At 42.7% G+C, this 26,766-nt stretch overlaps 1 protein-coding gene across 1 annotated transcript in view; it reads right to left on the reverse strand.

The window, feature by feature from the left end:
• Positions 1–26,766, reverse strand: part of IVD (isovaleryl-CoA dehydrogenase) — a 314,006-nt gene that overhangs the window by 86,083 nt on the left and 201,157 nt on the right. Inside the window, exon 6 of the mRNA XM_085626876.1 lies at positions 11,209–11,345. Within this exon, the coding sequence (XP_085483002.1) occupies positions 11,209–11,345 (137 nt within the window). The remainder of the gene's footprint in view (positions 1–11,208; positions 11,346–26,766) is intronic.

Raw genomic sequence — 26,766 nt, forward strand, 5'->3', positions numbered from 1 at the left:
AACGGGACACAGGAAGAACAGCCCACTGCGAGAAGGTATGAAAATAATGGTATTTCCCTAAGCAAGGGAAGACCGAAACACAGCCCAGCAGATCCCCAAAGAAGGCTACTATAGAGGAGACAAGAGTCCTGACTCAATGGAGAAGGAGGGAGGGAAGCAACAGGAGAAGAAGAAGAATCTCCTGACAATGGTGAATGAAAAGGCACAGTTTTCCAGGAAAGAAGCCACCTGGTGGGAGGCAGCCGCATATGGCAATTTTTAAAGAGGGCACAACAATGTGAGCTCCCTGAAAGAAAACCAATGCCAACTGAAAGGAGATAAAGTGGAGAAACCCTCCTGGCAAGGTCCTCGCAGAACGGGGAGTATGGGTGGGCGTTAAGGAATCTGAGTCAAGACAACGTCTCTACCAGATACATCGTTACCGAAGGTAAGTAGTAACTCGCACATCTGATAGAGACATCTAGCCACAGATTCCTTAACTTAGAATAGATACTACAGCCATACCCCCAGGGGGAGGTGGGTCTGCAACAGAACAACGGAAAGTGCCCGAAGCACTGAGCTGGCAACAGAGTGACAGACCATGGGGAAGGCTGTGGCAGAACAGCCAGACAGCGCCCCAAGTGGCTCGAAAGAGCAAAAGCCAAGACATCCCAAACTGCCAGAATAGCGCAACACCATACCCGTAAGAGTATGAGATGTATAAACAGCACTAGCCATATTCCAGAACAGAAGAGAGAGTCCAGAATGAAGGAGGGAGAAGGACTACTCCTGGCTCAATGGTGCATTAAGTGGACACCAATGAAAGCGAGAGGATAACGAGAAGAAATGTAACCAGAGCCTACCAGGCTAGCCCACGCAAGGGAAGCTGGAAAGGCCACAGCCAGAAAGGAAGCTAGAAGAGCAGACGGGAACAAAGACATGCCAAGTGCACAGCTAGTCACCAAAAGGTGTGACAGGGGCGTTTAGTATCACTCTGAAGCACGCTGAAGCGGACCACAACTAAAACATGCCCAGAGCAGACAGCCACGGTGAAATCTGACATGAGCATGGAACTACCCAACGAGGGAGCTTGAAGGTCGAGGGGAGAACTCACCCATGAAATACAGGGTGCAGCACCTTGGACAACCTGCATCAGAGGAGCTGTCCCGCAGGCACAGGAGACATAGAATAGGGCGACGTAAATTGAAGTTCTCTAGCTTTGCTTTAAACCCTTGTCAAGAAGCATTCAGAGCCCCTGTTAGTTACCACTGGACCATCTGTCCTGTCCCAGTAAAAAAAAAAAAAAGACACATTCAAAGGGAGTGGCCGCAGAGGCTCCGAAAGTGCCAATAGGAGCTGTGAATAGGAACACACAACTGGTGAGTAGAACCTCAGGTCTCCAGACCACTTCCTCTGACTGCGAGAGGAAATGCACCCCCCCACAGAAGAGTGGGACTGTTTAGTATAGGCCAAGAAAGAAGCATCGTGAAGCGGGCGGACCATCCCAGGGAGTGGAACGCAAGGAACCCTTATTGCCGAAGATGCAGGAAAAGTCACCAAAGTGCACATAAGGGTGCTAGAAAAGACACCGCCGTGCAGAACGAGGGTAAGTTCGAGTACAAGCACTGACTTGCTCCTTGAAACATGGAGATGTAGGATCAGACTTCGCAGTAGCGAAGAGAGGTGGGGAGCAATGGGGGGGTGTGAGCTACGACCACGCAACTACGGGTGCCGTAGGAGGACCCCACCTAGTGCACCCGTGGCAGGAGGTAGCCTCGTTTTGGAGCATGTCGAAACACATTGAAAATCTCCAAAAGAGGAGAATGAGGCATATACACAAGGCTCAAGCAAGGCGAGACCCATGGCGTAAAGGAGATAGCGCCAAAGGCACAAGACTGAACACCGTGCAACGGTAAGACATGGGCGTCATTGGACGTAGACAGCCCAAAGGGGCCTCCATGCCCGCGTGATGCATTGCAGAGCTATACAATAGCATACAGGTACTCCACTTGGAGTATGGCACATCCCCAAGAACCATGGGGGAGGGGGAGGGGGGGGGGGTAACACCTCTTAGGGAAAACCAGAATCAGAGGACAGAACACAAAATCTGTGGAACACCGCCACAGTAGGCTTACCGCCAGCCTAAAAAACTCATAGTGCAACTGGTGGATGCCAAATAAAAGGGCAACCACCCCAGATCATGTTAAAAGGGAAACCGTTGAAAACAGACCTATGGGGGAGGACGAAATCCTGCAAGGAGGCACTGAACAGCCGAACTGGCGTGGGCATCAAACAAAAGGACCCCATCAAAGGGTGGGTCAACAAGGCGTTCCCGGATATTGTTCGGAAAGACACCATCCCGCAACCAAGCTTGGCGCCGTAGGGCCACCGAACCAGCCATAGCAAAGCCTAAGGAATCCGCAGTATCCAAGGTGGAGCGGATTGTAAATTCCGCCAAATCACGGCCATTACGGGGCAGAGGAAGGAGGTTAACACGAGCGCCTCAGAAGTGGCCGATAGAAGAGATTCGGCAGAGTAGCCCGAGCCAAGACACACACTGTATTTAGTGATCAAAGAGCTGCGCTAATGGAGGTGAAAATGTTAGGGCCCCATGACTCCAGCCATCTGGACTCTCGAGAGGGTGGAAGCAACAGCTGGGGCAAGGAAGGGAAAGCAGTTTGCAGGACAAACCCCTCAACGTCCGGATGAACAAATAAGTAAACTGGATCATGCGGAGCAGGATGGTGCAAGATAGAACAAGCCACTGGATCACCGGAAGCTGGCCGAGCCCAGGTGCGCAAAAGGGCATCATAAAGAGAAGCTTCGAAGGGTAGAAGCGGCTCTACAGTCTCTGAACCATGGTGGAGGACATCCAGCAGAGGGTCAACTGGCAGGGGGACTGAAGGAGGGTGCATACTCAGAACATGAGCGTCCAAGGAGACAACCCTAAGGAACGCTGCACCGGCCTCCATAGCCCTCTGAGGAGGGGACAGCAACTCATCTGTGGGTGAGGGCTGTAAACTAAGCCTCCCACCACAAGGAGGTTGACCAATGAACTGCGGATGCAACCTATGCCAAAAAGAAGGAAGCCCCATTGACGAATGAGGGTCCTGATGGGGCTCCTGAGGAGGCGGGGAGTCCGCCGGGGCCACAAATTCCAAAGGGGGGGGGAGAGGCAAGGACAGATCTGGCATTGCGGCAATGCCAAACTCCCCCCAGAAGCCTCCGGAGAGGAGTCAATAATCCTGCGTCGGGGCGACGCCTGGGCGACTTTGGGCGGCGACGACTCAGCCTCGTCTGGCGCAGACTCAGCCTCGTCCGGCGCAGACTCAGCCTCCGAAGAAGAAGGGGACTGCGCCGGAGCAGGGGAGGCAAGCCTACGACGCCGGACCGGCGCCGACTCAGCCTCAACCACAACAGTCTCCGACTCCAAAGGAAGGAACGGAGTCGGAGCCGGGGAGGCAAGTCTACGGCGCCACACCAGCACCGACCCCGCCTCCGGACAGGCAGCCGCCTGTATTCTGGTGTCCACAACGGATAGAATAAAACTGCGAGCAACGTAAAAATTCAATGTTTCTGCCTGGCTCATGACCTTACAAAGAGGTTTTATGTATTGTTCGGGACAAGTATCTTGAATCGTCACTCTGCCAAATAATGGGGAAGAAGGTTGTATGCAAGCGAATGCCTAGAACCTCTCTGTAAGGCCACGAGCCACTCCTCATGATAGAGCCCTTGGCCTACATTATAAGGCCTGACTCTGAGATTAAGGGGTTTTGTTAGTCTGAGACCTGTGAAGACAGGATCTCCCTATAGATGACCTACTGATACATCTCGGCTACCTTCATGTAGCTCCTCGAAAAGTTCAGGAGTCAATCGAAGCTCTGTGTAAACGGGGAAAAACCAAGCTGCTTCCGGTGGGATTAAAGGGCGAGACAGATGATTGGGCATGCAATGTGGGCCTGTCCTTTTGTGAACGTACAGAGTATAGATCTGCAGCCCAGGGCAGATATCCTCATCCCCTTGCTCACAGGGACGTGGACTGACCTCCAACGATGGTCATCCTTACCTGAATCTATCATGGGGAGAGTGCCCTGCTGAAATTGTCACCCTTCCAAGTCTTCTCTATACTATGTAAAACTACCTCTACTACATACCAAAGTCGACATTAGTGACGTTCACCTCAGCTCTTGTGGAGTTTGTCGGAGGGGTTGGGGGGTGCAGGGAAGGGAGGGGGGTTTCCTCAGCAGATGGCCTTTGCTAAATGTTGTAAATCCACATTCGACAGGGGCCTTGCAATAATAGATATGTTAGCTTACTACCATGCCTCTCACCTCCTGGTGTTCACTGAATGGATATGTATGCTGGCAGATGAGCCAACTTACAAGCTAGAAAGATGGGTGATCAAACCCCACTCCACTACATCTACAGGGGCAAACTGCCACAGGGTCCCCCATTAATGAGGGCTGTGCTGACAATGTGGACGTCAGCTCTGCTGGTGAGGTGGAAGACTTGCACACAAGATCTCTCTTTGGTGAGGTTCACATGTGCCAGATGTTTCAAGGATAATAGGTTCCAGGGTTGGGACAAGTTGGGGATCAGCACCCTGGGACTAATTGGTACAGCTCTAAAATCCTTTCCTGAACTACCAGGGGACTTTGGATTGGAAAAATCCAAATTTTGACAGATCCCTACCGTTCCACCAAGCGATTGCCCCATATCTACAAGGGCACGAAGAAATCCCAGAACATAATCCACTAGAAGTGAAACTAATGATGTTTCCCTCAAAGCGAAGGGCCACACTCTTATCACTAAATCTCTAGAGACCAAAACCCTGGACTCCTTCCATATACTAAACGGGATGAGGTTGTGGAGGTGTTCGAGGAGGTTGAATGGATTACTGCTTTCATAAGCCCGGGAGAATCTACAATCCCAGCAAGGTTTCGTGGGACCGCCAGGCCGGCAGTGGCGGTCCCACGGCAATCCAGCCCATTGGTCCCGCCGCTGCATTAGGACACAGGCGGTCAGAGGGAAAGACCGCTGCATCTGACAAGATCAAGGATCCCAGTAAGGGTGGCGGTCTGACTCCTATTTCCTGCAAAGAGGGCAGTGCCTGCTCAGGCACCGCCGTAGGGATTAGGATGTCACTTTCCACCTGCCTTTTCATGGCGGTTCACATACCATGAAAAAGGCAGGCGGAAAGTGACTTTAGGGACCCCCAGCAGGGCCCCCTTCTCCCCCTGTCCCTGCACTAAGGGTCATGGGGGGCACCTATGGTGCCCCCTAAACATCTACGTACAATGTTGCAGGCCACGCATGGTGCCTACCACATAGTACAAAGATGTTTTAAACAGGTTTATTTTCTATTGGGGCGTGTGGTGCAGCCCGCAGCACACGCTGCAATAGAAAATATACACATTACGCCCGCCATGAAGGTGGTCGCATCATAATCCGGGCAGCGGGACTGTTGACTTCTAGTCAGTCGAGCCTGCTTCCGACACAGTGCCGGTCGGATGAGAGTCCGACTGGCATCGTAATCAGGCCTCTTCGTGTCAGGCAGAAATATACACAGAATGAAGATCATGAATAGGCTGTCCGGTTTCATCAGTTATTATAGGTTTAAACCCCACCATAAGGGAAACAGCCCTCACCGGTGTAAACATATAAACACTGGAAAAAAACCTGCACAACCACAAACTAAATGCCATTCAAAGAAATGAAAAGGAGAGTGAAAGTCATTTGTATTTCTTCCTGAAGGGGCCAATACAATGTAACTTTGTTATATAAGGTAGCAGTAAGAAAGACTGGGCTAACATTATTGTGTTTGAGTTTTGTTGTTTAGGGATGTCACTAAAATATTGTTTCTTCATTTTTTTTAGTTTTGTGGTCTTTGGTCTAAAGATACAGGGGTTAGAAGCATGTTTTAGGTGTTTATTTATTTTATAAAGTGTAGAGAATCATGAAATATCAAATCATATTTGATTTTTTGGCTACGTTCAGTCTTTCACTGATGGGATAAAAATGTAGGTTTCATTGGAATCTTTCCCAATATGTACCATCACATTTACCCACAGAGAAAGGGTAAAAACCCTTGATACATCAGCCCCCTTTCCTAGTGAGTCAGTATTGATAGTTGATAAATTGCCAAACACCCCAGGCTTTAAACATTCAATGCAAGGAATAGTGACAGGTATATGTGAAAAGAGTGCAGTCACAAAGCATCTGGGATACTGGTGAAAACATGACACCAGACTTTTGTAAAACATGGAACTCAGTGTCACTTGGAATGATGCTGCAAAAAGTTCTTACCAAGTTCAATAAAGATTGGAGTGATATTGTTTGTATTTGCAGCGATTCAGTTACGTATATGAAGAAGTTGTGTGATGACCTGTCAAAATCGATACCCGAGCTGAAGCGCTTCACCGTAAGAGATCCTTGCCACTTATTAGATGGTATGCTGAAAGCATCTTTACAATCTTCAGAGTTAATGAAGAATGCTATTGACTTTTTAGTCCATTCTGATGCACTATTTTGTTATGCGTGGAAACTAAAACGCAAATATTTCTCATTTTGTGCTTTGTGTGGCATCAAAGAAAGTGTCATCCCAACTGTGTCACTTAGCTGGTGGTTCTCGGTCCTAGGGGCCATGAATGTTATATTAGCCATGTGGCAAACGTTTACAGAACTTTTGCTGAGTGATGATGCCAAAGGCAAGCAATGTGAGGATCTTTGGTCACATATTGATAGTGATTTGAAAAAAGTACACTCTACTGCATTCTTATATTTATACAGGAAAGCATGACTGCTGTAGTGGACATAATAAAAAAAACTAGAGTCTGAAAACACCAGTGTCTACCAGGTTTTCAGCATAATTGGTGCAGGTGTGAAACATCTACTTGAGAGTAGGCTGGGCGACTTTTAGTGACTTTGGCACTGCAACATGTTCCACGTTAGAGTGCTTGCCACTTGGTAAGCAAAGAAATGTTGAGGAGCAATTTAGGAACTTTTATTTTACAATGTATGAGAAATGGCCCTTAACCAACCATGGGATTTGAAGTTAATGAAGCCTCACTGTGGTACTCTGCACACCTATAGAACCCTTCTGAAAAGGGACATTTTCTCTGGAGTTTCAAAAGTGCTGCTTCATTTTTGACCGATTCAATAACGGAGGGCATATGCACCCAGTTCAAGGCATATGTTGCAGAAGCGGTCGTAGAGAATCACAATCTTCAGGTGCACCAGTATTGGCATGGAAAGCTAGGTCAGTGGCCAGAGTTAGCAAATTGTGTACTGGCTGTTGTGGCGTTGCCCGTCTCAAGTGCCAACGTTGAGAGGGCTTTTCACAGATAAAAGTTTACATGGGAAGAAAAGAGCAAGCGTGCATGACCAAAGACTCACTGAAGAAGTATTGTATGGTGTAGTACGATCTTTTTGATTTGTAAAAATGTATTTGGACCTCATATACACTGTACGTACATTATCTGTATACCATGCATTATCAGTGCAGAAAGCAAGCAATAATAAAAGCAAAATGTTCCATAAACACTGGAAAAATACTGTTTCTGTTTTTCATGGTGTGGAAATGTGTAACCACTGGTTTTTTTAAGGTATTGAAATAACTTGAACACCCCACGAGACTTTACCAAAAATAGAAACTGAAAACAGGAAAGCCTCATCATGAAACAGCATCCAGCTTCGTAAATATGGCATCTAGGCCTAACTGAGGCCTAGTTATTCTAAGCCAGAAAAACAAATTAAAACATCATAATCATTTTGTTTCAATTGTAATATCTCTATATCGTTGTGCAAGTATAAAGTCAAACAGCTGAGCTGCTCTGCACCCTATTATTAATGCACATTGTTTTGGAATCACGAAAGCTTTAACACACTCCAAGGGACAGATTTAGTTTTTGGCACTGAAGTAGCAACCAACCACAGAGGGGAGAGAGTAGTGCAGTGACATTTATTAACAAGCATTTGCAATGCAATAAGTCTCATTTGCAAGAGTTTAAGGTATTCGCATTGTAAATGACAATGCATTCTATTTATGTGTTTGTTTTTAAAACGGGTAAATAAAAGCAGTGTCATTTACAATGCCAATAGGTTAAACATTTGCAAATGTGAGACCTATTGCACTGCTTCCTGTTGCAGCGGAAGAGATGGAGCAGGCAGGGAGGAGGAGGAGTCCGCTGCGGTGAGCCGCGCCAATTAAAAGAAAGGCGCCGCTCGCTGAAGTCTATTTTTTCAATATTGTAAGATTTTGGTAAGCAGCGCAGCACGCCGCCTGCGGTGCACTGCTTACTAAAAGCTTACAATTTAGAAAAAATAGACTTTGGCGAGCCGCGACTTTCTTTACTTCGTGGCAACTCGCCGAAGTCTATTTTCTTAATATTGTAAGATTCTGGCAAACAGCGCAGCACGCCGTCTGTGTTGTGCTGTAGGAGAAAATAATTAAAGAAAATAGTGCTGACAGACTGTAAAGAAAACATCTGTAACTACACAAGTAAAAGGGTCAGTCCTCATGGGAGGTTACAAATGAAGACAAGGTGGTACTAAGGAGGGACTAGCAAGCCTATTAATGAATCCGAAGCCAATATTTACAAAGGACAATGACACAAGCCAATGAAAAATATAGGCGGAGAATGGGCAGAGCTTCAAGTCCATACCTGAATATAGCATGCCTCGCATGCACTGCCCAGGCTCAAACCTAAAAATAGCCTGCTGTTACTCACTGCCCCAGCGCTGGCACACACAAACAGGCTGGCTATCACCATGCACTACCTTTGCACCTTAGAGCACAGATGTGAGTCTGCTGTCTAGAACCGGATTGGTTATGTCAGGGATTTTTTCTCTCCCTCACTTTACCAGAGGACCCCTTGGAAGGTGTGGATCCTGGGCAATTGCCCCCTTTGCCCATGCCTTAAAACGCCTTAAAATGTTCATATGAAATATCACTTTTCCCTTAACAAGTGACACTCAGATGCAGAAGGCGTGGATTCAAAACTGTTTCTGTGCTGACTCTCAGGTTTAGGAAGCAAAGGTTCTTAAATTTGAGATTGAGTTCCAGGTGTAAGTGTAACATGTGAAGGACATGCTTGGTCTGTGTTCTTGCCTTTGAAGGCATAATTGACAGTAGTGTCTCAACATTGGAATGCTCAACCTTTTTGTATGCTTTGAGGTAGATCTTTTTAAAAGCAAAAAATTACACAAGGCAATAGAGACTCCACTGAAGGTCTCTTGATTTATATCAGTGGGGTTAAACATGCATCATGGTCACATTGTTGAGCTGGGACCCAACTCAGAGAGAATAGAAAATCTGATAAATGGAGACTTTCTGTACTATTCTCATACTCCGCTTAACTAAAGAGTTTCCGATGCCCACTCACTCTCCGCATTGCCATATTCTGTCAGAAGTTCAACTGTTCTGTAAAACAAACAATATATGAAGTATGTTCATTACCATACTTTGTTCTAAGGCAAGAGGAACAATGCTCAACAAGCATTTGCAATGCAATAGGTCTTGCAATTATGAGAGTTTGAGCTATTGGCATTGTAAATGACGATATCAATAGCTTAAACACTCACAAATGCGAGACCTATTGCATTTGGAATGCAACTTTTGTAAAAGCGCTCCATGCTGCGCTTTCACGTTAACGGAGGCCGTGTCCCTTCCTTTAGACCCGGCTCGTCTTAAGAAAGGGGCGAGGCCACCATTAAAGCAAAAGCGTGGTATGGGGCGCTTTTACAAAAAAAAGCATCCATTTGTCAAGTTGACAAGCGGATGTTTTTATTGTAAAAGCGCCCCATGCCACTTTTTCCCTTTAGTAGCGACCGTGGCCCTTTCTTTAGGCGAATCGGGTCTAAAGAAAGGGGCACGGCCGCCATTTAAGTGAAAGTGCTGCATGGGGCACTTTTACAAAAAAAAAGCATCTGTTTGTCAAGTTGACAAACAAATGCTTTTATTTGTAAAAGCGCCCCATGCCGCAGTTTCACATTAATAGCAGCTGCGCACCTTTCTTTAGACGAGCCGCTTCTAAATAAAGGGGTGTGGCCTACATTAAAGTCAAAGCGCGGTATGGGGCACTTGAAAACAAAAAGTGAACAAATAGAAGAAAAAAAAACCATGCGGACGTGTTTGGCGCTGCAAACAACAAACTAAAGGCACGGTCACCACTGTATCAGCGTGGCGTGCTCTGGAAAAAAAAGCAGTGCGGGGGAGCGAGTCTCAGGCAGGAGAAAACCATTTAACCAAATAGTGCTCAGATGCTGTAATTAAAGCCTACCGAGTAACAACACATGTAATAGAGGGTGTCCTGCTGGGAGGTTACAAAATGAGACAATGCAGTACTAAGGAGGAAGCCTATTGACCAATAAAAAGCTACAGTTTACAAAGAACAATAACACAAGCCAATGAAAAATATAGGAGAAGAGTGGGCGGAGCTTCAAGTCCATACCTGAATACAGCATGCCGCGCAGAGCAGCGCATGCGCTGCACAGGCTCAACCTAAAAAGCGTTACTAGGGTAATTGAAAGTAAAGTAGAGGAAAAGCATGGTATGGTAAACACTACAAAAAGAAGGTTACTGTCTCCCAAAATGTTTTTAGAAATGTAGTATCTAAAGACATCAGGAGAAGGTAAAAATACCTTCCAGAACCAATTTAAGTAACACAAAACTGAAAGGGACTGCTTAGCTTGTGTTCATAGATCAGCAGAATGGGTACAATGAACTGAGGTTAACTGATTCTGCACTTCATTCTAGGATTTCAAGCATCAGTTTCCCTAAAATGACTGAGATTCTTCTTTTATAACACCAATGCCCCATTAACCCAATTTTTAACATATTTTTTCTTTAAAAAAAACTTAAAGGGATTTTGAACACAGTTATTTGTTTAGCCTCGTTTTAATTCTCAATTAAGTATGGAAATAATATAGAGAAAAAGTTCTATTAAGGGAGGAAATGCTTCATATATATTTTTTGCATAAGAACATTCTCTGGAAGCAATAACATCTGGAGATCCTACAGATTCCTGTATATTTATTTACATATATTGTATATGATCTATGTTTAAAACGAGAAATACTCATTGTGTATAAGAATACACAACACCACGATGAGCAGGGTACAGTTTGATAACAAAGGAGTTCTCCGTTTATGAAGGTGGCAAATTTGCAACTAGCATTACACTCCAATTTTGACATTTTTTAGGTGCTCTAGGAAAAATGGAGGCTCACCTTTTCAACAATGAATGCAGTAATTCCACGAGCTGGCTGTTCAGGATTATTGTCTGTTTTGGCATAAACAATCAGAACATCGGCATCCGGCCCATTGGTAATCCAGAATTTGTTGCCATTCAAAACATAATAATCACCTAGGAAAAAAACCCGCAAAACTTTACTTTCTGAAATCTCTCTGCTGAGAATACTATTTTTTGATCTGGTGTTAGCCAAGACCTTTTGATTTTACTAAAATGATACATATGATAAACTTACGTAAAGGGCCTTTCAACCACCTCTCTTCATCCATTGGTCTGTTGTTGCCTCACTCACATTTTGCTTCAGCCCACTACAACATACAGCATGGAGCAATGGGTCTGGCTACTTAAGCCACAGGCCAACTTCACTTGGAGTGACTGCATTTTACTCTTTCACAAGGAGCACATCTACACACAAGGTAGTTCCCTTCAGTGACAGTGTTTTCACTTTATAATTATGTTAGTGTTGTCTTTGCATTCAGAACCTGATGCGATAGCAGGGCGCTTTTGACGTGAGCTCAAGATAGTCCAGCTTTATCAGATCCTATTTCCTGCTAATGCTGGTGTAAATGACTTTCGACTAGCCTTTGTTTATCTGACTGCTGCTATTTCACACCAGTTCACATGAACTCTGAATATTAGCCAACCCTAACTGCTCTGTCCGTCCGTCCGTCCTTCCTTCCTTCCTTCCTTCCTTCCTTCCTTCCTTCCTTCCTTCCTTCCTTCCTTCCTTCCTTCCTTCCTTCCTTCCTTCCTTCCTTCATTCCCTTCCTGCCCTTCCTTCCTTCTTAAAGGCATGAAGGAGGCAGGTAATACCAGGGCAATTGGCTTTTTTAAGTCTGTTAACCAAGACCTTTGGATTTTACTGAAATTATGTGTATAACATACTTACTTATAGGGGTTTTCAGCCAGACTCCATCCATTAGTATGTGTAATTTACATTTTTCTCCCATCCACTCCAGCATGCAAAGGGCAATGCGTCAGCCCACTTCAGCCACTGACTGACGTCACTATGACTTAGGGTGTGCTGCCCTTTTACAAGAACAAACCCACACACAAAGTAGATAATATTAGCTTTTGAGACCCCCAAATATTTTATATATATTAATAATACTGCCATTTATAGAGCGCGAACAGCTACCTTCGAGGATGCCCTGAGCATGAAAGATCTACCTCCCATCCGTGCTTTCCTATATATACATTTTTTAGATTGAGGGGGGGCCCGGAAGCTGCTTGAATAGTTACGTTTTACGAAAACCATGACAAAACAAAATCTGAATTTCCAAAAAGTTGGATGCCAACAGCAGAACTATTGGCTTTGCCAATGCTTGTTAAGTGTAGCAGATACGAGAGATACTCTGATATCGAATTCCGCTACCTTTGTTTGAGAGTAGAGTAACTGAAATACAGCATTAGGGACTTGCTCATCATTTTTGTCAGAAACGTGTTCTACTTTAATGTGCAATCTCTTTCTCGCACACATTGATCTTGTATCTCATTCCTCGTTTGGCAAGACAAAGGTAGACAAAAATCAAAGGGAATAAACATTCTAATCTTAAGTCAGGCTTTTACATCTGGCGTTAGCCAAGGCCTTTCAATTTTTGTGTATATATATATATATATATCAATCATCTACTGGCTGTCGCCAGTAGATAGTTATAGTTAGGATCGTGTTTCCATAGGAAATCCGCAACATTCTATTTGGAATAACTTTGGCGCCGATTGACGAATCCTCGCGAAATTTTCAAAATAGGTGGGGCGCTCCGCTCCTTCCCTGAAAGTCTCGGGGGGATTCGTCAAGCGGGGGCTGAGAAAAAGGGGGGGTCCCAAAACGCGTTTTACCCATGCATTTTTCCATAGGACCTTTAGTCCAAGCTACAGCCCGAACGGCTGAACAGAATTACTTGAAATTTGGCAGAGAGATAGTCCTCAGGTCAGGGATGTGCCTTTTGTAGGTCTGGTGTACATCTGTTCAGTATTTCCTGAGAAAATAGCATATAGGGATATATATATTCACTGAAAAAACCATAGGTTACACACATGTTATAGTTAGCGGAAATTTTACTGATAAAAAACCAATGAAATTCCCCCGTTATAGTTAGTGCAGGCAACTATAACTCACGCGACCGCAATCCTCTGCTGATGCTAATACTGTATTTAGACACTTATTTGCCCATGTCTTCTTCCATACATTTTTAGCTATACATATATTACAAATATTTTTTTTTCATAAAGACACATATGTCATCAGCAGAAGATTGCGGTCGCGTGAGTTATAGTTGCCTGCACTAACTATAACGGGGGAATTTCATTTGTTTTTTATCAGTAAAATTTCCGCTAACTATAACATGTGTGTAACCTATGGTTTTTTCAGTGAATTTGCAAGGTTTTTTAAATGCTAATTCCTAACTATAACGTGTGTGAAACCTATGGTTTTTTCAGTGAATTTGTACGGTTTTTTAAATGCTAAGTTACTTTACGCCATTCGTGGCGTGCGCGCCCACTTAACGCAGTTCGTTCCGTGCGCGCACGGTGCGCTTCGCGCACCGTGCGCGCACAGTGAGCACGCGGTGCGCTTCGCGCACCGCGCGCCCACTTTACGCAGTTAGTGCCGTGCACGCACGGTGGGCACGCGGTGCGATGACAAAGCAAGAAAGCACGTCAACAAATCTGTTTCTGCTTTCCTCCGTGACTATGGTATGGGTGCCATTTACCACAACAACTTGCGTTATGACATGCAAGACATTTATAGAGGAGATGGTGTGCACTTCACTGATGAAGGGAACAGAGTCTTCCTCTTGAACCTTAGACTCTGCATCGGTACTTACTTGTAGGTACCACTAAAAAATCATTTCATAAACACAACGGCTCTTTTTAGAGCCCCCTAATATCTAAACACTTAAATCTGATTTTCATTTTTTATTTTTTTTTTTTTCTACCGTACGCTTACCGTAAGCTTACCGTACGCGTACCCCGTGATTTTTTTTAAAATCAATAAATGTTTTTTTTGTACTTTTCTGTCCTTCTTTGACCCCCTTACAAATGTTAGGGGGTCTGTAACTCTCCTCATTGCCCCCTTTCCTTGTTTTCACTCTTTTTTTTCAGAGTGAAATACACAAAATGGCGGCCGCCGCTTCCTGGTTTCGGCCGATTCGAATGTTTACTAAGATCTAAGAGCCAATCAGAATCGCGCTCGCGCACGCCACCGTACGCTTACCGTAAGCGTACGGTAAGCGTACCGTAAGCGGGCTCAGATATATATATTGATTTAAAGGCTATTTTCTCAGAATCTACTGAACAGATTTACACCAAACCTACAAAAGGCACTTCCTTGACCTAGGGACTACCTCTCTGCCAAATTTTGAGTAATTCTGTTCAGCCGTTCGGGCTGTAGCTCGTTCTAAAGGTCCTATGGAAAAATGCATGGGAAAAACGCGTTTTGGGACCCCCCTTTTATCTCAGCCCCCGCTTGACGGATCCCCCCCGAGACTTTCAGGGTAGGAGCGGAGCGTAGCGCCCCACCTATTTTGAGAAATTCGCGAGGATTCGTCGACCGGCGCCAAAGTTATTCAAAATAGAATGTTGAGGTTTTCCTATGGAAACGTGGTCCTAACTATAACTACCTACTGGCGACCGCCAGTAGGATATATATATATATATATATATATATATATATATATATATATATATATATATATATATATATATATATATATATACGCGCACCGTGCACGAGCGTGATTCTGATTGGTTGTTAGATCTTAGTAAACATTCGAATCGGTCGAAACCAGGAAGTGTCGGCCGCCATTTTGTCTCTCGCAGTCTGAGGGGGTGAAAAACAAAGGTGGAGAGCGTGAAAAGGGGCAGGGTGGACAGTTCCTGACCCCCTAGCCTTTGTCAGGGGGACCCAGAAGGACCCCCAAGGACCAAATTTCCTTTAATTTTTTTGCGAAAAATCGCGGAGTACGCGTAGCGTGCGCGTACGGTAGAAACGGAAAAATTCCGCGAACTGCGTAACGTGGGCGCGCACGGTGAAAAACCTTAAAAAAAATAATAAAATAAATACATAACTTAGCATTTAAAAAACCGTACAAATTCACTTTAAAAACCATAGGTTTCACACATGTTATAGTTAGCTGGACATGTCACTCGTGAAAAACCATTGAAATTCCCCCATTATAGTTAGTGCCGGCAACTATAACTCACGCGACCGCAATCCTCTGCTGATGACGTCAGATATTACATCACTGATGACATATGTGTCTTTCTGAAAAAAAAATATTTGTAATATAGTGTCTAAATACAGTGATGCAATATCCAACGTCATCAGCAGAGGATTGCGGTCGCGTGAGTTACAGTTGCCTGCACCAACTATAACGTGGGAATTTCAATGGTTTTTCACGAGTGAAATGTCCAGCTAACTATAACATGTGTGAAACCTATGGTTTTTTAAGTGAATATATATATATATACACACACACACACACACACACACACACACACACACACACCCACACCCACACACACACACACACACACACACAAAAACTTTTAGCCTTTGTTTTAGTTAGGAACACTTTACTCTTTCTATAAAAACCAAACCTAAACTACACAAAGAAGTTATAGTTATATCTTAGATTTATATTTTACACACCACCTTTAAATATCTATAACTTTACTTATTCTTTACATACAAAGCAAACAAACTACACAACAAATTATAAATTCTTAACTTGTACTGTGAATTGATAATTTACGCAACACCCTCAAATTATTTTAACCCGTGCACCTCTATACCCAGTGTATTAAACTTGATAGTAACAAGTTTTAGTTAATAAAGTGTGGCTAACATGTACTGTGTTCTTACAAATCATGTGATTTGCGCTGTTATAAGTGTTAGTGTAAATACTATTATTTTAGATAGTACAAGTAATATAAAATAAAGTATATAAGCAGTGCAACTCCGTTAATGTAGTGGGGCCACTGAGTTTAATACACTGTGTATGGAGGTGCACGATAATTTGAAGGTGTTGCATAAATGATATATTAAAATGGCGCACTCTGACACAGTGGGTAGTTTTGGAGGGGCAATACACAAGGCAAGCGGTACATCAGGCCACTTTATCGGTTGAGGTGCGAATGCTAGGACCAGTTCGAATTAATAGCTTACCACCCCGTATTGATCCATGGCTACTCAAAGAAAAAGCTATGCAAGACAAAATTAGAGAACGGGCCACACAATATTTACAGGACAACCGGGGGACAGTAGACTCGCCAGGCACATTATTGGAAGCCTACAAGACTGTAATAAGGGGACACATACAGGCCCTGGCAGGAGGACAGAGGAAAGAGCGGAAGCTCCAATGCGAAACTCTAGAGCAGGAGTTGGCCCGGCTGGAGTCAACTGTGGTTGAATCTGGAAGACCTAACCCTCAGACTAGGCACTTAATCCGCATCGAGCAGCAGGAGCTGCTGGATATTGCGGAAGAAAAAGCAAAGGAGTATGCTAGAGCAACACAGAGGAAACTGTACGATGTAGGAAAAAAAGCCACCAAATTGATGGCGTGGCTGGAAAAAAGGGATAAGGCGAGTAGCTGGGTATTCAAGCTCGGAACTCCTCTGAGGGGGATACATATGTGACAAATTAGGCCATAGCAGAAGCATTCACAAAATACTACGAGCAGATATATCAAACCTCCTCAACCAGAACTAAATAGACTGTATAGAATTCCTAAAAGATTCAAACCACCCCACAATAACTTGGGAGGAACGTGGAGACTTGGATGCAGACATAACCACAGAAGAAATCTGCAGGGCCATCAGGGCACTGCAGTCAGGTAAGGCACCTGTCCCCACCGGTCTGCCGATAGAATTATACAAAGGACTTGTGACATTAATGGCCCAGCACATGCTGGACATTTTCAATGACTCGCTGGAGTGGGGCAAACTACTGGAAGATCAAAGACTAGCCACAATAGTGCTCATTCCAAAGCAGGGCAAACAGCACGAAGAGTGCTCCTCCTATTGACATCTCATTATTAAATGCAGAGGTAAAAATATTGGCCAATTGTGGACCTCGAAGGGCTTCGAGAAATGGGACACGATCGGCATCAGCACAGTGGGAGATCTCTGGACGAGGGGGGGATTCAAAACTTTCGAGATGCTGCAGACGGAGTTTCAGTTGCAAGGCAGTGAGTACTTCCGGTACTTACAAGTCCGCCACGCGCTGGGCTCCGTCTTCCCGGATGTCGCGTCCATTCCGGAGTCTTCCCCCCTGGAGGACAGAGTGCTGGATGGCCATGTCCCAGACAGCACGATCTCCCTCATATACAAAAAACTGATTAACGACCGATCGGGCCTGCTGACTGGCCTCCGCGAGGCCTGGGTTGCCGATGGGCTGGAGTTGGACGACGAGGACTGGATGTCCGCGGTGGCTTCTCCGAAGGAGGTGGCCATCCCGGCTCGCCTTCGCTTCGTCCAGCTTAAGATCCTCCACCGGGTCTATGTGACGGGGCCAAGGCTACTACGTATGGGCTTAGCTGAGGATGGACTGTGTAAGCGTGGCTGTGGTGCTTTGGCAACTTTCTTGCATATTCTGTGGGAATGCCCAAAGGTGGAGCGATTCTGGCGTGGTGTGCATGAGGTCCTGCGAGTGGTTACGCGTGTCGCGCTGTTGCCTGAAGCGAGGAGATGCTTGCTGAATGTGTGGGAGCCAACTGACTACTCGGTTCCGCAGACGCGGTGGGTGACTCTGGGATACATGATCGCTAAGCGTGACATTGCTCAATTGTGGGGATCCCAGAGGCCTCCGGCGGTGTCGGCCTGGAAAGAACACATGGATTGGTGTATGTTTCGTGAAAAGGTGGTGTATGTTGCGAGGGGTAAGCCTGGGGCGTGGGTGAAAATCTGGGGCCCCTGGAACGCCTATCGCGGGGGTATTTGCGAGCCGCCGCTGCTGCCGGCTGCTTCACCAGCTCCGTCCCCCTAGCCGACCCCCTCCCCCAGCCATGGGCACGTGGTTCCCCAGTCCCTGATCTGTTCTCATTCCCCTCTTCAGAGTTTGGCGATTGGTTGGGGTCCCCCACTTAAGGAGCGCGTGCTGTCACTTGGGATTGCGGGTTGCCTTGCGGGTGTGGTTGTTTTTGTGTTGTTGTGTTTTGACAAAAGGAAACCGTATTGTTGGTTCGGAGTTATGTGGCCTGCACTACTGATATCTCCTCATTTACTCTTTTCGCACCGCCAAGAGATTTTCTGTATGTATGTCATATGCTACTGCTACTCTAGCGGCCGGCCAGAAGGTTGTAGGCCCATACTTGTAACTATTTGAGATTGTAATAAACGGTTTCAAAAAAAAAAAAAAAAAAAAAAAGAAAAAATATTGGCCAAGGTCTATTGACTAGTTTGGCTAAAGTAATAACGGTACTAGTTCACCGAGATCAATCAGGGTTTATGCCGCAGCGGAGCACTAGACAATTTCCGGGGCCCTACATGTGACTGAGAATGAACCAACAGAAAACGCAGTGCTGTTTTTCTTATTTGAGCATATGGCGTTCGACAGCATAGAATGGCACTCTCTCTTTGCGACACTGAAACGTTTCAGTCTAGGATCCAAGTTTTGCACCTGGGTGTGGTTACTATACGCAAGTTACCTGGTTCGGATGAGAGTGAATGGTGTGACATCAATGAAAGTGACATTAAACAAGGGTACAACACAGGAATGCCCACCCTCACCTATGCTCTTTGCACTCGCACTTGAACCCTTAGCGGCATGGGTCAGAAGAGACCCATTAATAAAAGAAATCACGGTGGGGGGCGCGAATAGAAGGAAAAAAATCTCATTATATGCAGATCACTTCATCTTATATGCTACAAAACCTCGATCGACAATACACCGCACACTCCACATATTCCATCTGTTTGGATACCAGATAAAGTGGGATAAATCCCTTGCATTTGTTCTAGCAGGAGATGCACCGACTATGCCACCCAGCGGACACATGATAACGATCAAGGATACATTCAAATACTTGGGCATAGTAATATCACATAACGAGGCAGTCTTCTTAAATGATAACCTATTCCCTCAAATACATACACTAATGCAGGATGTCATACACTGGAGAAAGTTGCCACTCACTACTAGGAAGAGCTGCCCCCCTTAAAATGATATCGCTGCCACGCCTACTATATGTCCTGCAAAACGCACTCTACAGGATACCAGTTAAATATTTTTGCAAAGTAGATTCTGAAGTGAGGCTGCTACTGTCGGATGGGGGACACTCCGGGATTGCACTGCATAAACTACAAAGAGGAGTATACGAAGGAGGTATAGCAGTCTCAGACAATCGGAAATATTACTGGGCCGCACAATTGGTCTCGCTTAATGGTTGGGTATTTGCGGGTAGAGGAAAAACGGCGTACCCAGTGGATCATCAGGCAATGGGACAGAAAGATGCGCTATATAGTAAAGAACTCACAAGTAGTTTACCAAAACCCACACAAGCAACTATCAGTTTGGAGAGAGGTGGCCAAGTTCCTGGGGTTGGATGGCAAACTAACCCCTATGGAACAGTGACCCTCTAAGTGAGGTACGTGCTCTGAAGGGATTTCGTGCATGGGCCCTGCTGGGCATAGAATATCTGGGGAATGTCTGGAAGGGACAAAGAATGGTGGACTTTCAAGATATACAAGCTGACTACCAAATGCCAAAAACCGAACAATAGTTGAAACATACCTAAAAGGCTTCACATCCAGATGGGAGAGCAGCTTCCCGAGTACACGCCGTTACACGAGAATAGACACAATGGTGAAAAAACCCATCTCCCACATATATAAAAAGATCATGAATTATACTGCCGACCCACTTAAACTACGGGAGGCATGGGAGGGGGATATAGGGATCCTGGAGGATGATGTTGATTGGGAGGAAGTCATAGAGAAGCTGCCATAAGTTCGAGATTCCGCCTCATACAACTTCGAATCCTACATTGATCTTATATGACTCGGAGGAAGCTACACCGCATGGGCATAGTCGACTCGGACAACTATGTGAGGGGATGCAGGGAAGTGGGTACCTTCTCAGGGAAGTGGGTACCTTCTTTCATAGGTTGTGGAGCTGCCCGGTGTTACAGAGATATTGGAACCAAGTTACACAAGTGATAAATGCATTATTGGGACAGCTAATCCCTCTAGATGCAAGATGGCTTATTTTATGTGCGACAGGGGAAGCCACATGGTCAAAAAACACTAAGCAGTGGCTGTTAGCAGCGGAAATAGCCAAAAGAAACATAGCAAGGAGTTGGGAGTATCACTCCCTCCCAAGGACACTGAATGGAAAAATGACCTTGACTGGTGTAGCGCAGCAGAGAAGGCGGTTTATCAAAGTAGGGGATGCCATATGAAGTGGGGGAAAGTATGGGCTAGATTAGCAGAATATAGAGGGATCTGTTGAAATATTAACTGTATTAAGATATACGAGGAGTGCGATGTATAAAGGGACAGAAACTGCCAGATGATATACATGTTACTTGAGAGATGTGGATCCAATAAGAAATGCCTGCATTGGAAGCTGATAGTAGGTGAACCCTAGGGAGATTGAAAAGGTTACATTGAAATGCGATATTGCACTGTACATCTGTAAGTTAAATTAAGATTTAAAAAAAAACAAATATATATATATATATATATATATATATATATATATATATATATATTTTCAGTGAAAAAACCATAGGTTTCACACATGTTATAGTTAGCTGGACATTTCACTCGTAAAAAACCAATGAAATTTCCCCGTTATAGTTAGTTAAGCTAACTATAACTCGCGCGCCCGCAATCCACTGCTGATGACATCACATATTACATCACTGATGACATCTCAAATGACATCACTGATGACATCATCCAGTGAATGTGTGTTTTTTTGAAAATAAAATATGTTTTATATATCTCAAAGTCAATGGAGGAATAAATGAGTATATAAGTGTCTAAATGGATGATTTGTTTTTGAAAAATTGTTTGTATTACTGACTGGTTAAGTGTATCTTATTGAATACATGGCTAAGTGAGTAATGTTTAAATGTGTAAATACCTGTATCAGTCTCTCACTTTGTGTATAAGTGGCTGCATGGGTTGGTGAGCAGCAACATGAGTGTCTATATAGGTTATTAGTTGTTTTTTTGAGTATCAGTATGAGTGTCTGAGTGTCTGTATGGTTCAGTGGGGGGTATTACGTAGTGCATAAGTGCATGAATGAGTAACTCACTGTTTGTATGTGTTGAAGACAGCATATGTGCAGGACTGTATGGGTGGAAGAGTGTGTGCATGGGTGTGTTAGTGAGTGAATGGCTGTCTCAATAGTGTCTCTATGAGTAACTACATATGTTTTAAACTAGTATATGTGACTATTGGTGTATATAAGTGAGTGTATGTGAGAGTGAGAGATTGAAAGAGTTCCTGTATGAATAAGTATGTGTTTCAATAAGTGATTGTTTAAAAGACTAAGTATGTGTAAGTTTCCGTAGAAGTAAGTGTGGTGGTGTGTGTATAACTGTATATGCAAGTAAATGGAGGTTTGATTTATTAGCATGAGTAACTATGTGTGTGAGTAACTCTATGGATGAGTGGCATTGTGTTACAGGATGTTTAGGTGTATGAGTACATATGATGTGTGAGTACACGAATGAGTGACTGTACAGGACTGTTGGTGAATAAGTGGATGTTTATGTGGATCTTAGAATTATTGAAGAGGTTGTTGTAATTGGTATTGGTATGTCCATTTTTTTGAAAATTTCAGTCTCTATTTTTGAATGTGTGTATCAAAGGTTATATTAGGGTGAGAGGAGGTCTGCCACTCTATCACAAGGATGATGTCATCAGTGATGTCATGAGTGATGTCACTGACCATGTCATGAGTGATGTAATATGTGATGTCATCAGCAGTGGATTGCGGGCGCTCGAGTTATAGTTAGCTTAACTAACTATAACGGGGAAATTTCATTGGTTTTTTACGAGTGAAATGTCCAGCTAACTATAACATGTGTGAAACCTATGGTTTTTTCACTGAATTTGCAAGGTTTTTTAAATGCTAATTCCTAACTATAACATGTGTGAAACCTATGGTTTTTTCAGGGAATTTGCAAGGTTTTTTAAATGCTAATTCTTAGCTGTAACATATGTGATTCCCATATTTTTTTTTATTGATTTTTTATGATTTTTTTTTTTATAAATTCTTATATTAAATGTGTTTTTTTTTTAAAAAAAAAAACAAGTTTTTTTTAAACTTTTTATTCTCTCTTAAAACACTTTTTTTTTCTAAAAAATCTGCAATATTTCAAGTTCTCTTTTTTTTTTTTTTTACCAAACAGGTAAGATATATTAGTATAACTTTGAAAATATTTTTTTTTTTTTCTTTTTTTAGTGCGCGTACGGTAAGCTTACGGTAAGCGTACGGTTTTTGCAATGTCCGTAATTTATCTACGCTGTTTGCGTGTAGTTACGCAATTTCCGTAGCCGCGCGTACTGCGCGTGGGGCGCGTACGCGTGTACGCTACACGCGCACGTTACGCGGAAGTGTTGGGGAGTGACTGTTATGCGCATGCGCGCGAGCGCGTGTCTTTTTTACGCGCATGCGTACTTTTGCCGTAAGCGTACCGTAAGCGCACCGTAAGCGTACGGTTGGTCATGTGATCATGAAACACAACTTTTGATTGGTTGAAACTACTTTCAGTTCTAGAACTCTCCTACACCACACCCATTCCCCTCATTTCTGCTTGTGATCCCTTAGGAGAAGGAGCTGGGTTGTCTTTGTGATACGATGGCAGAACAGCAGAGCTCTTCTGAGAATGAGGCTAGCAGCACTACCTTGAGGCAGAGAAGGAGGAAAGAAAAGACCTCTTTCATATGGGAGTATTTTACTTTTCCAGAGGGCAAGAAAAAGGTAAATGCACCCTTAGTGACTTGTAAGCTGTGTGGCCGTGTACTTTCAAGAGGGAATCCCAACAAGAAGTATTCCTTCGGGAATCACACCATGTTGAGACACCTTAAAGATGTACACAAAAGGACACATGCTCAACATACTGAAGGTAACTCTTCAGTAAGTCAACCAAGCACATCCACAGCAGCTCAGCCTGGTCCATCATCTGCAGGGCCGAGTCCTTCTTCTGCAGGTCAGGTGAGCCCTTCATCTGTGGTGGGAGCATCTCCTTTTTCTTCTCCTCTGGAAACCAACCATCGTTTTTTGAGGGTTGAAATACGGTGCGCCACTTGTCATGATCTAATTTGTGATAGGGAGACCAGTGTTTCCCTAGTGAACAATAAAATAGATCAGCACATTTGTCGTAGAGACTAATATTCCCACTCTTTCTTTCCTCTGTCCCTGCATGAACACAACAGCTCTTTTAAGAGCCAACCTTACCTTTCATCTATTTTTTATATATGTTTTTGAAACTTTTTTTTGATTTTTTTTTTACCGTACGCGTACGGTACGCGTAATTTTATTATTTTTTTTTTAAAAAACCCACTAAAAATCAATTATCACATTACAAGGTCCTTGAGAGACTACAATGAAAAACTGAAAATGTGATTGTGGAGACGTGGAAAAAAGGGACCATGAAATTTTTGACTTACCATACCCACTCAAAAAATTATTTATTATTTTAAATTTAATTTTAATTGCTTTAAAAATGGTTCTAGTTGTCGAAAATTTTCTATCTCAATCCGAAAAAAAGAAAAAAGTATTAATATTTAATAAAACATTTCATAATACAGTACACATATTTACATATTTTTCAAAAAAAAATTTTGCCTTTTTTTGCTGTTTTCAGAATATATTGCATTTCACTATAAATTGTGAAAGCAATTGCATTCATCATTTAACAGCAGGCAAAAAAAAAATTAACAATCTCAAAGATTGTTTTAAAAAAGCCCACAATCTCTTTTTGCATAAACATAACTTTATAGAAATGATTAATATTCTTAAAAAATATCTAATATCAATACTTATTTCTTTAAAATACCGTCTGACATTTTTGTTTCAGAAGTATAATCACAAAAATATATCTTCAATAACTCCACAATACATCTGATTCCATTTCCTTTAGGCCAAATAGTAATTTTAAAATTCTTTTTTGATTAAATTTCCAATGGTAATCCAATAAAAATCTAAAGTTTAAATTGTACAGATCTCACCGATTGTCTGTAACATTTTGGTTTCCGAAAGATTAATTAATAATTAAATAAGTCCACAATAGAATTGTTTACCTTTCCGCATGGCCAAATAGTAATTTTAAAAATCTTTTTGGAATAAATTTCCAATGGCAATCCAATAACATTCCAAAATTTAAATTGTGCAGATGTTACCGATTTTTTCTAAATTTTGGGTTTTCCAAAGTTTCATTAAAAATTGAAAAAGTCCACATTACAATTGGTTACCTTTCCATTAGGCCAAATGATAATTTGTAAAATCATTTTTTTTGAAAATTCCTATGGTAATCCAATAAAATGGTAAATTTGTTTTGTACAGTTCTTGCCAAGTCTCTCTAAAATTTTGGTTTCAGGAAGATTAGATAGGAATTTGCTAAATCAAAAGGCAAACGTTGCTTAAAAATCAATTGGGAATCATTACACAGTGTCCAGCCTTTTTCACATTTAAGATAAACTGTGTAATGACCAGAAGTTACAGTAGGTCCATCATGGAAAATTATTGCAACTGTTACAAAAGTTTTTCCTGAAATTGATAATTGCTGTCCTGTAAACTTCTTTATTAAAGTATCTAATTTTGAACCATCAGCTTTACAGCGTTGCATCATTAAAATTACATACTGTCCGTATTCTTTTAAAATTAACGTTGAAAACATGTCAGATTGACACTCACCGCATTCCATGCTATGATTAGCATCTTTAACTAATTTAGCAAAAGTGACTGTTTTACTCTCTGGCAATGTTAAATAAATAAACCTTTCAGAATCAACATTAGAGCCACATATATTATAACAGTTTTCACAACTATGTTCCCATTTATAAGAGAGACCAAACATATTTTCAATGGGAACCCCTTCTTCTTCCAGTACCTGAAGAAAATAAATCAAGAATTCCTGTGCGTCTTGCTGTACATTTTGAGAAAACTGTGTTCGTCCTGAACATACATCTAAAAGTTTTCTAATTTCAGTAGCACTTTCTATTTGAGTTTTATCATTACTCAGCTTTTGAAAAAGGAGACTCAACTCCGAACAGAATCTTTTTCCCTGATTTACTATTATCTGCTCTTGCACACTTTCCAGATAAAATGCAACATTCAGCACTACATTAGCGTAGCAGTTGACACCAGAGCTATTTTCAAAATGATATCCTACAACCTGTTCTTCATTTTCCTTTTTCTTTTGGCTTGCAATTACATCACTCCTCTTTTTTTTCCTCCTCTCTACATCTTCATCACAGATATTCTCATTTTTTCTTTTACGAGAAACTACACGTTTCTCCAACACAGGATACTGACCTAAATGAGGAGCATAGCTTCTTCTTAATCTATTATACTCCTTTACACAATTTGTATCAGCACTAACTTTTGAGTCATCAAAGTCGATCATGAATAAACCTGATAATGTTTTCCACTCGTGACAAAGCAACATATGCCATACCTTCTTTGAACACAGTTGAACCAATGTTCACAAATGCACAATCTACAGTCAATCCTTGAGACTTGTGAATAGTTACAGCATATGCTAGAGAAAACGGAAACTGCTTCCTACGTACATATAAGTCTTTCACAAGCATGAAACGAACTGAACAACGACAAATGTCTTTAACTTCTTCTATCTGATCAAATTTTATTTTTAAACATTCAATTCCATCTTTTTTCTGATAATTAATAAAACCCACAACTCTTCCCATAGCTCCATTAACTAAACCTTTTTCAACATCCAAATTTCTCCTTAAAAATACTCTACAGTTCATGCAAACATATAGATTTTTTTCTAATCCAGCAGTTTTGGAAATGTTCTTCTCTAGTGAATCCAATTTATTTTTCAGTTTGCCTGTTAATGTGATAGTAATTCTTCCATCCTCAATTTTGTCCACTGCTTCCAATTTCCTGATATCTTCCTTTTCCAATTTCAAAAGCTCCTCATTGAATATTGAGCATTCACGTAGAGTTGGCATTAAGCAGATGACACTTTTCTTTTCTGCAATGTTCTTGTATATCTTCTCTGCAACTATTTCTTCCTTTGGAAATAAATTATGTAGCAACCGACTCTGTAATGCTTTTGTGCCAGCTTCAGTGAGTAGTCCAATTCTGATATCTTTCAGAATACTTCCATATTCTTCATCGTTTGCTTGTCTCATATTGGTAGTGAGTTCCTTGTACTCAAAGAAGGACCAAATATTTGCATTACCGATGCTTCCCAATGACTTCTTCGTGTCTTCATGTGTCACAGTATTAAACACTGGTTGTCCTTTAACTGGAGTAAGCTGTAGAAGATCCCCAAAAACTATGACATGTTTTCCACCAAATAACACGTCATAGTCTGTCCTTAGAATTTGC

Source organism: Triturus cristatus, chromosome 9 (genome assembly GCF_964204655.1).
Source record: "Triturus cristatus chromosome 9, aTriCri1.1, whole genome shotgun sequence".
In the NCBI taxonomy this organism is placed as follows: Eukaryota; Metazoa; Chordata; class Amphibia; order Caudata; family Salamandridae; genus Triturus; species Triturus cristatus.